General features: G+C 38.5%; 1 protein-coding gene across 1 annotated transcript in view; it reads right to left on the bottom strand.

Annotated features, from left to right (window-relative positions):
* The window catches only part of LOC134625773 (protein kinase C-binding protein NELL1-like), a 280,304-nt gene that overhangs the window by 217,660 nt on the left and 46,250 nt on the right, over positions 1–16,394 (bottom strand). Inside the window, exon 4 of the mRNA XM_063471060.1 lies at positions 5,493–5,663. Coding sequence (XP_063327130.1) covers positions 5,493–5,663 — 171 coding nt within the window. The remainder of the gene's footprint in view (positions 1–5,492; positions 5,664–16,394) is intronic.

Here is a 16,394-nt window from a genome sequence, read left to right as displayed (position 1 = left end):
GACTGAACAATAACAATGAGGGTGAAAAATCCTTATATTTACCTCCAGCTCCAGTAACCTGACACCTTCAGAAGCATTAGCATTTTTTAATTTAACATTTAGTTATCATGGTTTATTAACCAAGTGTTATTAATTAGCTATAAAAAGGGCAATTCCCTCTTAGAGCTGTCTTTATAAAATAGGTAGGACCTACTAAGTAGTACATACGAGTTCAACATCTATACTTTAATATCAATGTTTTCCTTAAAATTACTAATATTAAGTTTCACTATTTTTTTTAATCTTTGTGATTGTCAAATCAGTCTGAACTCTCAACAGTAATTATACTGGAATCATTTCAATTATTATGCCATTAAGGTGTTTTATGGTTAACATTATCATAACCATTAGAGTTCATTTAAGTATCAGTTATACCGTTTAATAACTTCAAATGTGGCATAATATATAATCAGAACTTTATTATGCAGCACTTAATAAACGTCTTATGTTTATTGACAGGCTTCGTCCCACTGTGTATAGTCCACATGTTCTTCAAATAATATTTTCCTCTTTTTCAATCAATCTTACACAAGGACAGCAGAGGAAGAAAGGAAAATTCCATGAATTTTCAGGACTCTGAACCACCATCAGAGTAATTCTAAATCCTAACCCAAGGTAAGAGCCCTCCGTTTGGGCATAGGGACCTGCACAAGGAAGTCAAATAAGATGACATGTAAATGCTGAAGCTGCTACCCTCCACAATACCAGAGGAATTTCTTCTTGTATCAAACAGGGCATGGCAGGGACATCTAAATGATTGCATTCAGTCAAATAGAGGATATAGTTGCCAGTTCCTGTCTTTTCCATGTAGCAAATCTCAAATCTTAACTGTTACAGTAACTACTAGGGATGGGTACCGGTGTGGCACCGGTTCTGACATAAACGGTAGTAACCAGACCGAAAAGCAGCGCACATTTCGGTGCTTTATTTCGGTGCTTTTTTTTTTTTTCCCGAGCCAATTCTAGCCAGTCATTTTACGTTTCCGAGGATAGTAGGCGGGCCCAGGTACGTACGTTCTTTTAGAGCAGAGCTACAGATTAAAAATGCCCAAGACGAAGCGGTCAAAAGTCTGGCTGTACTTCACATCAAAAGATGCAAACTCAGCAGCCTGCAACAAGTGCTTTAAGCTGGTACTGTGATACTGTCAAAAGAGGTAACACCTCGAATCCGATGAAACACCTGGCGACGCATAGCGTTTTTTTTAAAGCCGAGAAATGCACCGTATTTGATAGCTTGCTGCGAGACCTCACACCATGCACATCTACTGCGGGTGTGGTACCTGTTATCGGACCTGGAGTTAGCAGCATCCCCCAAAAACTCGAAGAGTACAGTCCTGGCCCCTAGCCCTGCCAGTGTAGCAGAAATGATGACGGATGATGATGGCAGCAGCAGCCGTTCTTCTCTGCGTGAGTAGCTTAATGTAGTTCATGTGTAATTTACGTTGAGTAGGCTAACCACGTTATTACATTAATGCACGTAAGGTGAACTAGCAAACACCGTCGTAGTTACATGCGGCTGTCTTCTTGTTTGATGGCAGATACTCCCTTCACCCTGGCCAAAAAGGCTAAAATGACCAAAAGAAAAAGTGGAAAACAGTTAAACATGAGAGGTTTTTGGACCAATTTTGTGTTTTTTCCATTGTTTAAGCACTGCTTCCAGCCCAGAGTGATACCATATATGCCCTATAGCTGCAGAAAAGGCTAACATTGTTATCTTTTTAAAAAAACAGCTGAACATGAGAGGTTTTTGGACCAATTTTGTGTTCTCCATTCTTTAAGCACCGGTTTGAGCACCGTTTAAGCACCGTTTCAAAAGTACCAGTTTGGCACCGGTATCGGATAAAACCTAAACGATACCCATCCCTAGTAACTACTATTTTAAAAAATATAATTATTCCACTTAATGTGTTTAAAAGACTTAATAAATTAAAAATGTATCCTGTTTTTTACTTATTGCATTTTTCCCTCTTTCTACATAAAATAACTGTATAAGTATATAAGATATGGAAATGAGTTCAGAAACACATAAAAAATATTGTTCACATGGATCTGTCAAACTTCATGAACGGACAGCAGTATCTAGAGAACAGGGCATTGATGAACAAGTCTCTTTTCCCAACTTCAACAATGTCCAAAATATGCGTAAGGGAACATTCAGTTCATTTAAAAAATTATTATGGTGATGAGCGATGTGGGTCAAAGACATTTAAACTGTGTCTGAATACATTACTGCAACTGAAATTATTATTTTAAAGCCATTCATCGGAGCAAAAGCAGGAGAATGAAACGTGACATTGGGGAGGGTGATATTAATTTCCTAGAATGTCCTTTGGTAACCTCCAAAGAGAAGGTACATCAAGTCTTCTGCTTCATATTCAACCGGCAGACATGAAGGTGATATTGATTTTTTTTTGTCTAATGCTTGCCAATAAAGCAAATCAGCATATTTCCCCCAAAATAAAACTATGTCTTTGATATTTCATTTATAATTTCTTTTATATCATTACTCTTTGCACTGTAACTCTGAGCCCTATTGACTTACTGACTTTGCAGTTAAACATGAGTCTATGAGACCCAACAACATCTTGTGTTTGGCTCTAAAATAGACATCAATAAAGGAAAAGCCAAAGGAGCACTACACGTTTAAGTCCACCCGAGGATGTGACGATAAATTGCTCCATCTCCCATTTACAGACACTTAAAAGCATTTAATGAACCTTGAAATCAATAGAGTGTGGTTTAGTGCAGAAATCATACTCTTAAAAATTCAAGGCTAATGGGTCTGCTAGTTTGAATAAGTAAATATTCTTAACACAAAGAATATGAGCAGCTCAGTTTAGATGGATATGAATATGCAATTTTTATTTTGCTTGTTTTGTCAACCCAGATTTACTTCCTGACTATTATTTTTTGTCTAAGTTTGTGTGGCATTAAGCTAATTGGTGTTATTATTCTAAACAAACATGAAATATAACTGTAGCAAAAACATCAGACTGCAGACTTACTATTAAAACGAAAATCTGGCAACTGTCTTTCTTTGTGATGAAAACTATCCTGTATATAAATCAATACAGTGTTTAGATTTATAGACAGCTTTGTCTGATTGGCCATTCATTGATACTAAAGTTTTTATCAGAAAAAACATACAATTTCAAGCTTTATCAATGCACACTTACAGATAAAAATATCTAATAATATTACAGATAAAAGTCAGTGACATGAAAGTAGATGTACAGTAGTTTGGTTTTGTGGGTTACCATTAGTTTTTTGTTTTTGGTTAGACTGTTTATTGCATAAACCTTTTGGTTTCTTGTATATACCCAGCACTGGTGATTTAAAATTATCTGCCCCACAGACTCACAGGCAATTGCACTTGTAGATGAAAGTCAAATTTAGCGTATTATAGACAAGGCCGAATTAACAGTTGTTCTGTTTTTGTTGTTTGACACTTTGACAGAGCCACAACTAGGTTTCACCATGTATTCTGAGATTATAGTGGGAGATGAGATGATGGTGACACTTGGGGCAGCTGGGAAAAACATCCCCTTGTTAGAGCATCACAACGGACTAAAGTGTGGTGTTGTTGCTCAGATGAAAGGCATCATGAGCTGTGATTGCTACTTTAAAGACATTCTGAAAACTGAGCGGCAGGTGGCTTTAGCTGGCATTGCTGCAGATGACAGTGAATTCAGATGAGCAAACAAAGGTAAGAGCTGAAAGTGTCTGTTGATGAGGTGGTGAACCTGACCCAGACACATGGAGTAAGTGGCTTGGTAAGCATGTTGACATTCACACTCTTACTTGCTTTGACATAACAGTTCTAAATATAGGCCTTCAAATTCCTTGCATGTCTTGGTAAATGAGAAAAAGGGGATCAGTGCAATGTTAATGTTTGTATTGTTGAATGACCTGATTAAGTATGTGTATATATATATATATATATATATATATATATATATATATATATATATATATACTGCGCAGGACCCTCAAGCTCCCAGGCCTCTGGTACAGGACCCGAGCTTGAAGGATAAAACCGCCCGCAGGGGCGAGATGGGTGTTAGTTTTATATATATATATATATATATATATATATATATATATATATATATATATATACATATATATATATATATATATGTATATATATATATATATATATATATATACATATATATATATATATATACATATATATATATATATATATATATATATATATATATATACATATATATATATATATATACATATACATATATATATATATATACATATATATATATATACATATATATATATATATCAGATTTTCAGAAAACCTGACCTCTGGCCTTGACCTTGAGGTCGGGATCACTGATATTTTTACTCATTTAAGATGTTTGACAGATGCACCTGTGCTATGAATTTCAGAATCCTACATCACCTTGTTCTCGAGTTATCACATTCACAAACATGGGTGTCCACGCTGCCCACCCACCTCCCTGGCAGGATGCCCATCAGCCTTTCACAGCTGAGGGGTAAAAAAGCATTAGTGACTAGACTCTGTAAAAATGAGTAGGATTTAGACACAGTTACAGGCACTTGCTCAGACAGTTACGCTAAGTATCAGGCTTCACTTTTATACCACACACAGCCACAAGCTAATGACTAATAGCACCAAACCAACCCATTCAATTTCACTGTATTAATTACATCAGCCCTGCTCAAAATAACAGCTTAAGCAAAACGTTTTGATTCAAATTATGTTTTGATCTTTTTCCATCCAATAACACTCTGATGCCCTCCTTCATCTTCACCAGACTAACGTCAGAGAGACAGCCACTGCAGTGATAATTAATCGACAAACCACCAGCCTGATGGGTATAATAGGCATCTGGGAAAAATCAATATTAGAGCACAATCCTCGCGTGCATCGTACCGTCTTTCATCCTCAAGTGGTGACAGAGCATTACCTCCACTCAAATTTAGCCTGCTTGTTCTGTCTAGCAACTGTATTTAAAAAAAGGACAAGTGATGCCTTCCTGGGTCTCAGGAGAGAATGTGAGGGCTGAGAAAGACTGTCACAACTGAAGTGCATGTTTATAGATCAGCCTCGAGTGTTCTCTTTAGATAAGGGTATTCACTGGCCAATCAATGCGGCGATTATATCATCATACCTTCCACTTCATTAAACAACGGTGTGAGCTGAAGACACATCCTATACAGAGGCACACAGGATGTTATATCAGTATACAGCCTTTCTCTTCGTGAGCCTGTCCTTGAATGTTTTACTGTCAGCCATGCTAACACCCTACTCTCCACAAGGAGAATGCACTGAACAAATATTTACCCTGATAAAAACAGGCAGCTCATTAGACATGTCACTTCAAAGGAGCATGGTAAAAATTACTCAGTGCAGTCTCTTGTGATAGAGATGTCAAGATGCTCGAGAGCGGTATGTGTGTGTGTTACCTGTTACAGTCAACGTGCAGAAGCAGGTGGGAGGCACTGATGGTAAGGGCGATCTTGTGCCACTGGCCATCAGCGAGGCGGTAGGGGAAGGATTCAGAACGTGGCTTGCCTTTGAAGCGGTAGTGATAGCGGATCTCCTCTCTCACCCCGCTGCTTTCCAGCTCAAAGTAGCTGCAGGGGGAGAAGTCACAGGTCACAGATGCTCAGTTTCCTGAACAAAGGAAGGGGAAACTCAAAGAAAACACATTATGTGTACAAGGTTTTATCCAAAAGCAGGTTGGAAGATTTTTCTAAACTTTTGTTTAACGATAAGGATGAAAATGATAAGAATGATGATATTTCCTTTTTGGTTTTGGACAAAGTGTTACTGAAGGTAAGACTTGAGAAGAAATAGCAACAGAAAAGGTAGATGGAGAGTGGCTCCAATGCAAATATGGCTGGATCACTATCTATCCCACGGAAATGAGTATGCGACCCAAATATGTCTCTATCAGGCACCAGAACACAGGTGTCTGTGTCGCCCTATCTGAAAGTCTCAGAACTTTCTGAACTGTAGAGAAGGAAATTTATCCATCACCCTGCTCAGTACATAGCAACTCACAACTCACAGCAAAAATACCCCCAAGAGGGTAATTGTGCACTGTAAAAGTCTCAGTTTTCTCTTGCCCAGACCATAACACATACCCAGAGTTTAAAACTAAAACTGGGTCAGCAACAAATTCTAAATTTTGGTGTTTCTGAAATGGCAGAGGAGAGTGGACCTTGGGCAGAAATGCGGCTGAAAGATGAACAGATTGCTCGGTGTAACCTTAAAGCACAAAGTTCATCTAACAAACAAAGATTGGGGGGGGGGCTTTCTCTCTCAGTTTTACCTACTACCCTCACTTTGCAGTGTGACTGCAGGCGTTTAACTTTAGCTCTTCTCTGCACCATGTGTGCTCTACTCTCCACCCTCATCAGGCACGCTAAATTAAGAGCCAACCAGGCACAAACAGCAGCAGCAGCCCAAGAGCCGCAGGCAACAAGTCGTGACATTTCAGCTTCCCTGCGGCTGAAAGTGACCCCAGCTCTGGAACCTCTGGCCTTAAGCACACATACACATTCACACACAGAAAGTACACCGCATCTGGCAAACACAGCTCTCTAATATATAACCAAACATAGCCCAGAATGTCACCTATCCCAATATATTCAGAAGCAAAAGAAAACCAACCCAAAAAACACAGACTCACACAGGGATCAAGCCAATTCAATACCAAAGCTCAACAGCTCTCATGCATATTTATGAAAAGGGAGAGTGGACCTACTCCACAGAATATCAATCGGAATTATGGGGCAGGAAGAGCTCAGAAGAACTTGACAAAAAAAGAAAAGAAAAGGTGTGCACACATACTGTAACTATGTAGGCGCAGTGGGTCAAAGTTGAACTGAGAAGTCAATCTATAAACTGAAGACTGCTTAAAAGATTACACTCCTGTATGCTGTAGCTTTAAGGAAGACTGACGCTGCCACCCACATGCAAAGGAGTTTCATGAATGTGTTTTTCTTTTAATGATGTCATTTTGAATACAAATGACATGCATTTATTTGGTATTAACCAAGGCAACATTATCTTATCATAAACAAAGTTATGAGAGTTTACTATCACTGTTGTTGGGTTTCAGATTGGCTGTTGCGTGAGTATTGTAATTAAGTCATGAATTGCTTGGCATCAAAAACCCTAATCTTTCTCCCAATACCAACCAAAACCTCAGGTTAATGAAAATGGACTGGCTCGTATATAGTGCTTTTCTGCTATACAACATGTCTCATTCACCAGTGCATTTATATAAGCACGTTTTTCTATGTCTGAGTGCTACCTAACATTTACACACCTTCACACTCTGTTGAATGCATCGGTAGCAACTTTGGGTTCAGTATCTTGCCAAAGGACAACTAATCTTTTATTAGCCGATGACCTGCGTCACCTCCTGAGCCGGAGCCACCCTATAATGTTAGGTTGTAATAAAAAATGCATCTCAATAAATGTACAGTTTGCGTTAAAAATAAATGAACTAAGTCACTGAAACTTCGTAAAAATAGACACTAAAATTTATAGAGACTCCATCCCACATAGCAAGCAGGTCTGGCCCGGATCTGGTATCAAGCTGGCACTTTTGACTGACCAGTGTCATGGCAAAATGTATGTCAACCAGATGTGGGCCAGGTCTGGCAATGATGGCACTATTTATGCGATGGCATGCCATATCTGGCCTGGTTGTGGTTTGGTATATGTGGCCCAGGCCCATAGAAAACAGGTCTTCCCTGGATCCGGCATCAAGCTGACACTTCTGACTGACTGGTGTCATGGCAGGGTGTATGTCAACTAGATGTGGGCCAGGTCTGGCAATGATGGCACTATTTATGTTCCTATTTTTCTATTTTAGTTAGAAGTACCAAATGCCATTTGCAATACTATACTGCTATAGTAGCCAACGTTTCAAATGCAGGTTTGACAGGTTTGTGAGTGTACACTTTATCCAAAACCTAGTGACGGTTTACTCCTCTTTGCCAGTGGGTGACTGTAGCTCAGGAGGTAGAGCAAGTCACCTACTGATCGGAAGGTTAGAAGTTCAATCCCTGGCTCCTCCTGCATGTCAAGAGTGTGAATGTGTATGAATGTAGTCAGGAAGCACTCAGTTTAGAGAAAGTGTGTGATTGGGTGAATATGGCATGTTGTCTAGAGCGCTTTGAGTAATAAGGGGGAAAGGAAGTGTGCTATAAAAGAATCAGTCCATTCACTGTCCGAACAGAGTTCTGTCACCTTACTTTTGCGCTATTATGTTCCGACACATGTTGTTATTACATGGCTTGATTAAGGTACACATTAGGCTGACATCTGGGCCAGCACAGGGCCAGCAGTGTGTTTGCAACTGGCCCGTGGCTGCACACAACTTACACATGGCCCACATACCGCAAAGAATGACGGCCCTTTGGTTCAAATTATTTAAATGTCTTATCTTAAAAGTTCCAAACAAATAGAGTACCTTTGTTAAGTTGAATGAAACATTTGAACTGCTGCAACAAAACAAGAAGACAAAGGAAAGGAGATGGTGATGATCAGTACATGCTATCTTAGGGTAGCGCTCAAACCTCTTCCACACGGCTAATGATGGCCCATCAACCCCCCACACAGCAGGCTGAATTAGTGCTAAAACAATTATCACGCAGTAATTTAACAGGCATCATGAGGAAATGTTTTTCTACAACATTAAATTGCATTTCCACACTTCAAGTAGAGACGGCTTCATTACGAACATGTGTGCATGTGTAAGAGAAAGGGTAGGGTGGGACTGGCCGGTTTGGAAGGTTGACTTTGTACAGCGTGTCACCTTTTGTGGAATTAAATGAATACATCACTCTAGGCCTACGACGGGCACCAGCCTGACAGCCCGACTCCATCATGCTGCAGGACACGGAGCCACTGATACTTGGAGCTGGAGAAGAATCATTTGCATTGAACGAGGTGCAAAAAGAGAATGAGAGTGCTCCAGCTTCGCCTCTTTCACTGATGGAAGCCTCGTCTGAGCTTCAAGAGGCCTGAAATCTCTGAACGAGCAGAAATCCTGATTTGACTCATGAAATAATCATCAAAGGCATTAACTCCACTTCACAGCGAGCGTTTATTTTATGAAGTATTTAGTGGTAGCTATTGTATCCTCGCATTACAGCATATTTAATGAAGGGGAATAATCTATTGGCAGGCAGTCCATTTGTTATGAGCAGCGCAGGCTGACAGCTAATAAAAATGACATATCTGTTTTGGTGCTCTCTGTACAAAATATAAAAAATGAGCCTTATCACCATTTAAATGCTTTCTTTTCATTGCTGATCCTTTAATAACCACCATTGTACAAAGCCACTTTTTTTTTTAACTTATAGAAACTGCCGTGCTCAAACAGACTTCTAATGTGAGTATGCATAGCTTTCAGGGGAAAAAAATGTTTGCATATCAAACAAAAGTGAAATCTCGTTGGCAGGAATAGAGGGAGGCTTGTTTTTATTAGAATAAGTTTAGATTTGATAGTAAAATATTAGACATTACAGATCCTCCATTTTCTGAACCAAATTTCATGAAACAATTAAAATTTGTTAAGATACTAAAGGGCAAGGCTTAAAACAATCCCAAACTTTGCTTTATAAATTAAAAAAACAAGTACATGCCATGATTGAATAGCTAATAGAGGTACTTTTAGCAGTACTAGCTCAAGTCATTGCTTTCTATATTAGTTTATCAGTTTCTCACATCATTCTGGAGGATTTTTTTGTATAGCAATGCTTCTGTTATTTAAATCAGGTTAAACTCTGAATGTTGAGGGCTATCGCAATACCTTGATTCTTTTCTTTTTCAGCAGTTGTGTTTTAGATACAGAAGAGTTCCTGGTTGACTCAATGACTGCAAGATATCCTGGTCTTAAACCTGAAACCTCAAATTGTTAGCCCACAAACACTGTGCTTTACAGTTGGTATGAGGTGTTTGTGATGATATGCTGTGGATTATGGCCAAAATCACCACTTAAGTCCTGGCAACCCTTCCAAAGAACTCATGCGTTTTCAGTGTTTATCTAAATGCACTGTCGTGAACCTTTAACATTAGACACATGAGCTGAGGCTCGCAGAGTCTGTCAAGAAGTGTCTTATCTCCTGAGACATTCACCCCTGGGAAAATTGTGTATTAACACAAGACAAGCTCCAACTTCTGCTTTTATAGTGGTGTTCACACTTGCTGATGATTAGCTAATCAAGTGCATTCGATTAGCAGCATCTGGCTCTTCTGACCCTCTTTATTTCTATAGCAGTAGGAGTGCACTTAATTTTTCACAGGGACAAAGACTTGTACAAAAAAAAACGTGCACTTCTAAGCAGCATTTTTGTTGTCCTGTGAAAATGCAAAAAAAGCTCTTGGAAAGACATTTCTAATAATTACACTGTGATTCCATAGAAAAAGCTGGAAATTTACCTATTTACAAATCTGTAGAGACATAGAGCAAAATGAACATATTTACCATATGGGACCGTACACTGATTGACTGCTGAAGCCAAAAACTACACTGCTGAGAGAAAAAGAGACTCAAACAAAGTATTACATTTGCAGACTACAGAGCTAAGGTGGAACAGCCTAGTGTGTGAGACATTTCTCCCTGGGTTTGGAACAAAAACAAATAGTCCAGTGATCCATTATTAATTTTGAAAAGAAAAATGCTTTGAACCATATACACTACTGCACAGTGAGAATACTATTTTGTTAGGCTCGCATCTCACTGTCAAGAAAGAAGATCCAGTTATCATTCATATATTCTGATGCCCTGGATGTTGAAGGTAGTATGAAGAGACACACAGATAACATAAAGAAATTATTCTGCACACTGACACATGGCACAAACACTCAGTGATTGAATGTACTCTGATATATTTTTCTCTAGAAATTTCTCATGTGCCTTAAGGACTGTATTGGTACAAGTTCAGTCCTTGTACAAGGTCGTGGTCATCGTATCTTAAACCTAACACATGACTTGAATTATATCTTAGAGCATATACTGTAAGAGTTTCCCAGTTCTTGCTTGTGGGATCCTGAATTATAATCAGATTTCTTCAACTTTTAAATGTGCAAATTTTCCTTTGCCATGAGCATCACAAACAAAATTCTATTTGCCTCCACTGTGATTAGGTGGAGACATATTTTAATGATTTGATGCAGTGCTAGAAAATCCAATCGATTTGATTTTCATATTTATCTGTTAAATGTTGTACCACTCAAAAGTTTGTGGTCACGTAAAAATGTGCCCACATTTGTTGTTTTATACAATTTAACACACTACCTTGTCAATAATAAAGAATAATTATTCAAATCATTAATCATTTATTATCTACACAAGTGTACAGCGGCTCCGGTGTTCTAATGGCAAGTTGTATTATGTTGAAAGGAAAAGTTTGGGAAAACATTTTTTGTGTGTTAGCAGAGTTAGCACGACTCTGGTTCTGATTAAAGAAATTCAAATTCTGCTTTTCAGAATTTGACATTAACGCCAGAATCTGAGACTGATCTGCTGTATCAGTCTCTATGGGTACTGTGCATACTGCCCTTTTCACGTAGTATTACCAACTACCTCTGACCAGAATCAAAAGAGAAGCTGGAGACATTGGTGGCTAAAAGAGCAAGAAGACAACTACATCAGTTTGAAATATATAGTATCATATATCATATGCCCCACTGCTCATCATCTAGCACCTTTATTATATGGTACTCATAAGAGACAAGAAAGTAAGCAGAGTCAGAATCAGAATACTTTAATAATCCCTAAGAAAATTATGTGGTTACAGTTGCTCCAAGATAAATAATATAATATATTACAAAGTTTACAAAATATAAAAAAAATAGCTCTAATTCATACAAATAGCTCAATAATGAATATCCAGAATATTACAGAGGTGAAATCTATATGACTAGCATTTTATTCTAACTTGTAAAACTTTGTTATTTGTTATTTTTACTGTAGAGCATGTGCAAAAGGATGTAACTATTGCAGTGTGTGCAGTGTACTACATGGAGGAGTTGTACAGACAGGAATGATTTCCTGTGTCGTTCAGTGGTGCATTTGGGTAATCACAGTCTCTCACTGAGCGTGCTCCTGTGACCGGCCAGCACGTCATGGAGTAGGTGGGAGGTATTATCCAGCATTGTCCTTATCTTGGACAACATCTGCCTGCCCAACACCACCTTAAAGGAGTCTAGCTCCATCCGCACCACATTGCTGCCCTTGCAGATCAGTTTGTGATTGCGACTCTCAAGCTTGCTGCCCCAGCATACAACAGCATAGAAGATGGCACTGGCCACAACAGACTCGTAAAAAATCCTGAGCATTGTCCGACAGATGTTTAAAGACCTCAGCCGCCTCAGAAAATAGAGATGACTCTGGCCCTTCCTGTAGAGGGCAGTGGTGTTTTTAACCCAGTCCAGGTTATTGTCTATGTGTAATCCAAGGTATTTGTAGTATTCGAAACAGAGGTCACAGATTTCCTGGTCCTCCTAAAGTCTATATATATATACTGCTGGATGAAAATTTTGTTGTTTCTATTTTGATTATTCAGCTTAGAAGTATCAGAATAAAGGATTTCTTTTTGTAGATTTTGTTTGTTTGATGTAGATTTGTTTTAAGTTTTTACACTAAAAGCAAACCCTGAAGGATTTATGCTCCGGATATGTAATTAACCAAAATGTATTGATTCTTCAGTGCATACATTACTAGCATGACAGTTTTCAGTTGTGCTAACATGATCAACGAGTCTTAACGCGATAATATTGCATTAGGCAACAAAATGTGCTACTTGAACACAGGATTCTAAATTTATATCACAATAAAAATCATCAAAGATTAATGATTTCAACAGTCACTAACAGGATTTATTATTAATGCAATCAGAATTAGTTAGATTTTTTATTTTTTTTTTGAAAACTTACTTTCAAGAATGAGTACTCTCCTAAACATTTGACTGGTATGATTTGACACAGCCATTTAATAATAATATGATTACGCACATTACTACAGCAAAATAATTAGCAAGCTACGTAAATCTAATTTTTTCAAATGCATGAAAAAAAGGTGAAAAAATGTAAATGTGGGTGTGGTTGTTTTCCAGACTATGTTTGGTTGTTAGCAGCTGCCAGACAACCAGCAGAAACTCCAGGATGTCAACGGTTGCAACAATCATAAACCGTCATATCAGTTTTCAAACTCTTAGCCTAACAAGGCAGCAAATGGACAAATAATTCCTTAAGTGGAAACTGCTGACTTTTGACTGAATAGTCAAAGTGATAAGTGGTGGTATGAGTGTTAATGGGGGATATAACACTTAATACCAGTACAAATTCCTCTAGCATCTTTTTCTATAGTATTATGAGTCTGCTAAGACCAGAGGAGACAGTGGTTCAAACTACTATGTGATAAATAAACAGCCACAGTGGCAGGGTTGCAGGCTGCATCTCCTGAGATGGAGATTGTGGGCTGTAGAAAGTCTCGGAAGTGCTGTGACAGCTGTGGGAGGAAGCTGTTGAGGTGACAAGTGTTCTTTATCAAAATCCAGTGGCATCGTCTCTGGGAGAAAAGTTTTGGAAATGAATGGCTGCCAGAGAGTTCTGGGTTAGCTGTATATCATCCTGCCCTTTTTCTTCACCTCCAGTGTCATGCAGCTATTTCATAGAAGGCAGATGACAGCCAATTATCTGCTATATAGGAAGGTCAGCACTCTGGAGCTTGTCCATAGAACGGGAGGAGAAGGAGGTAAAGCAGATATGACGATGGCAAAGCACGCCGATGCCTTCTCTACTGACCTGTAAAGTATGACCAGGATTGGTTGCAAGGCGTTGTGCTTCAGTTGCCACAAGAAGGCTATGCTTGATTGGAGATTGTGGATTTAGCAAATGTTGCCATCAGGTCAGAGGGTGGTAGTGGAAAGGTGCAACTTTACCACCAAAGCACAGCTTGAGGTATATAGATCAATGGGATGTGATGTGAAAGAAGAAATCAATTCTCATTTTCACAGTTTGGAGTGTGTTCAGCACGACATTAATACCAGCCAAGCGCTGTGTGAGGCAGGCCACCTCAGGTTTGTTATAATGAGGGTGACGACGATGTCAGGTCTAAACAGTCAATGAATCATTTGGGTACAGGATGTAGTGGAGTGAATAAAACATAAACAGAGGGGAGTGTCTGCCAAAAATTAAAAATATGCCTCATGAATGGCTTTCCCTGAATTTATTATTAATATTTTGTTTTACTTTGGGCACCAGATTTCTTTGACTCAGCAAATATCGTAGCCCAAGATGTGCCTCTTTCCCTTTCATGGCCCCTGGTGGTACTATGCTATATTGATTCCTCCCACCTCCACCCCCCAGTTTTCTAGTAGTGTTGGAGAAATCAATACAACAAAGTATCAAGATATTTTGCATGGCAATATTTTATATATAGGGATATCAAATGTTGTCATCTTATCAAAACTGCTCATACAAATTGAACTTTTTAGTGCTACAATAATATGTACATAAGCTACAGTTATTATAGAAAGAAGGTGGTATTGTAATCTCTGGCGATTCCAATCTTCTTTTGCCACACATAGTCATAGAGACAAACTGCTTCAATAACAGAGAAATGACAGAAGAAACATTCAATTACTGCATCACATTCTTAATTCAAAATGTACTTTTTTCTCACTACAAACAACAATTATAAGCTATAAATTTAATAGAGACAAAGTGAGACATTCAAGTTATCAATGTTCTTACTTCTATAGAACAGATCTAGAGATTTTCTGATGTAGCCAGAAATTGTTTTGGCCACTTTTCCCTAAATTATGAGGAGGAAGTAGCCAGCCAAAACGCTGAAGGTCCCTGCAGTCTAAAGATAGCTGGACAGGTGGAGATGGTCTGGCTGTTTCAGGACTGTTTGGGGGGGGGGGTTCCTGTCATTCAAACTAATAGCAACCACAGAGGTTTCTGGGAAGTTTGAGAGAGACTCCCAATAAGAATGTCTTTTGCTGCTAGAAAGCAGGCAGAGCCACCGCTGTGCTATGTGAGTAATTTGTTTTCCTGAGGGACTCACGCTATCGAGGCTGCTTCCCTGCAGGCTTCTTAGCCAGACAGGGAGCGGCACTGCCCAATGACATGTTTAGTTTTCAAAGGCGGCATCACAGAAACGAGAGCAGCAGCTGAGAAAACCAAATGTTGATGTCAAAACTATCTTGAGAATATAGGAGCTTTGATGTATGACTTAGTTTTGATGCCTTAATGCTCTGCCTGAAAACCACATCATCCAGGTTGAGCATTATTTTCTGGTAAACCTCAGTCACTGCTGTATGAGTGTGCAGTCCTGCCACTATCAGAAACAACACTTCGTGTGTGCGTGCGTGTCATCATTCTGTCTGTAAACATAATAGCCTGAAATGTTTTGAATTAATTCTGATGAAACTTTGTAGGGGTTCAGAGTGAGGTCATGTTAACAATCCATTAAAATTTGTCTTACATCCACGAAGGTCTTCAAGGTCAACTTAATTATTTGTTGGTCAAAAATGGACAAAAAGCTTTAGAACTTTGAAACTATGATTATTACAAGTGTGCTCTTTGTTAAAAATACATATTAAATATTTAAAATACCATTTGACCTCTGGCTTTTATTTAAGGTCAATAGATTCATCTGAAGGTTAAAGTGATAATAATCACTTTTAACACTTTTTGGCTCTTTTTAAATGTACTTTAAGTACTTAGTCTTTAGTTTTTTTTATTTTCCCTGTTGGCAGATGTGAAATGCAAAGTGAGGTCAGAAGTCAAATGTAACATGTAGTGTGATATTTAGAATCCCCACATATCATTCCTAATATGCTTTCAAGACCTACAGTGGCAATAACAAACATAGTTTAAATAGTTTCATACAGCATTATTATCATTTTGACCTACAGCTTAATCTGCTGGCCTTAAAGGAAAGTACAGAGATCAAATGTGACATGAAATTAAGTATCTTTCTACATGTTGACAAAAAACAACCACACTTATGAGAATCATAGTTTTTAAGTTATTAGGCTTTTTGTCAATTTTCAATAAATAAATCATTAAGCTGACCTTGAAGACCTTGGTGGATGTAAGCCATGATACCATGATCCCACTACAAATTTTATGAGAAAAACTTTTCAAACTATCATGTTTACAAACTTAATGGCATGCACACACAAACAAATATTTATATTTAAATTATATATTTAAAATGGCTTTCAACAGGGCAAATAACAAAAGCCTCCAGTTCAGTGGCATCAACGTGTCTTGTAGAGCAGCGGTCTCCAACCCCCGGGCCACGGTCAGTACCAGTCCGTGAGTCG

Source organism: Pelmatolapia mariae, linkage group LG1, assembly GCF_036321145.2.
Source record: "Pelmatolapia mariae isolate MD_Pm_ZW linkage group LG1, Pm_UMD_F_2, whole genome shotgun sequence".
NCBI classification, from domain to species: Eukaryota; Metazoa; Chordata; class Actinopteri; order Cichliformes; family Cichlidae; genus Pelmatolapia; species Pelmatolapia mariae.
Note: the sequence above shows the minus strand (reverse complement) of the source record. Positions and strands in the feature narration are given on the sequence as shown.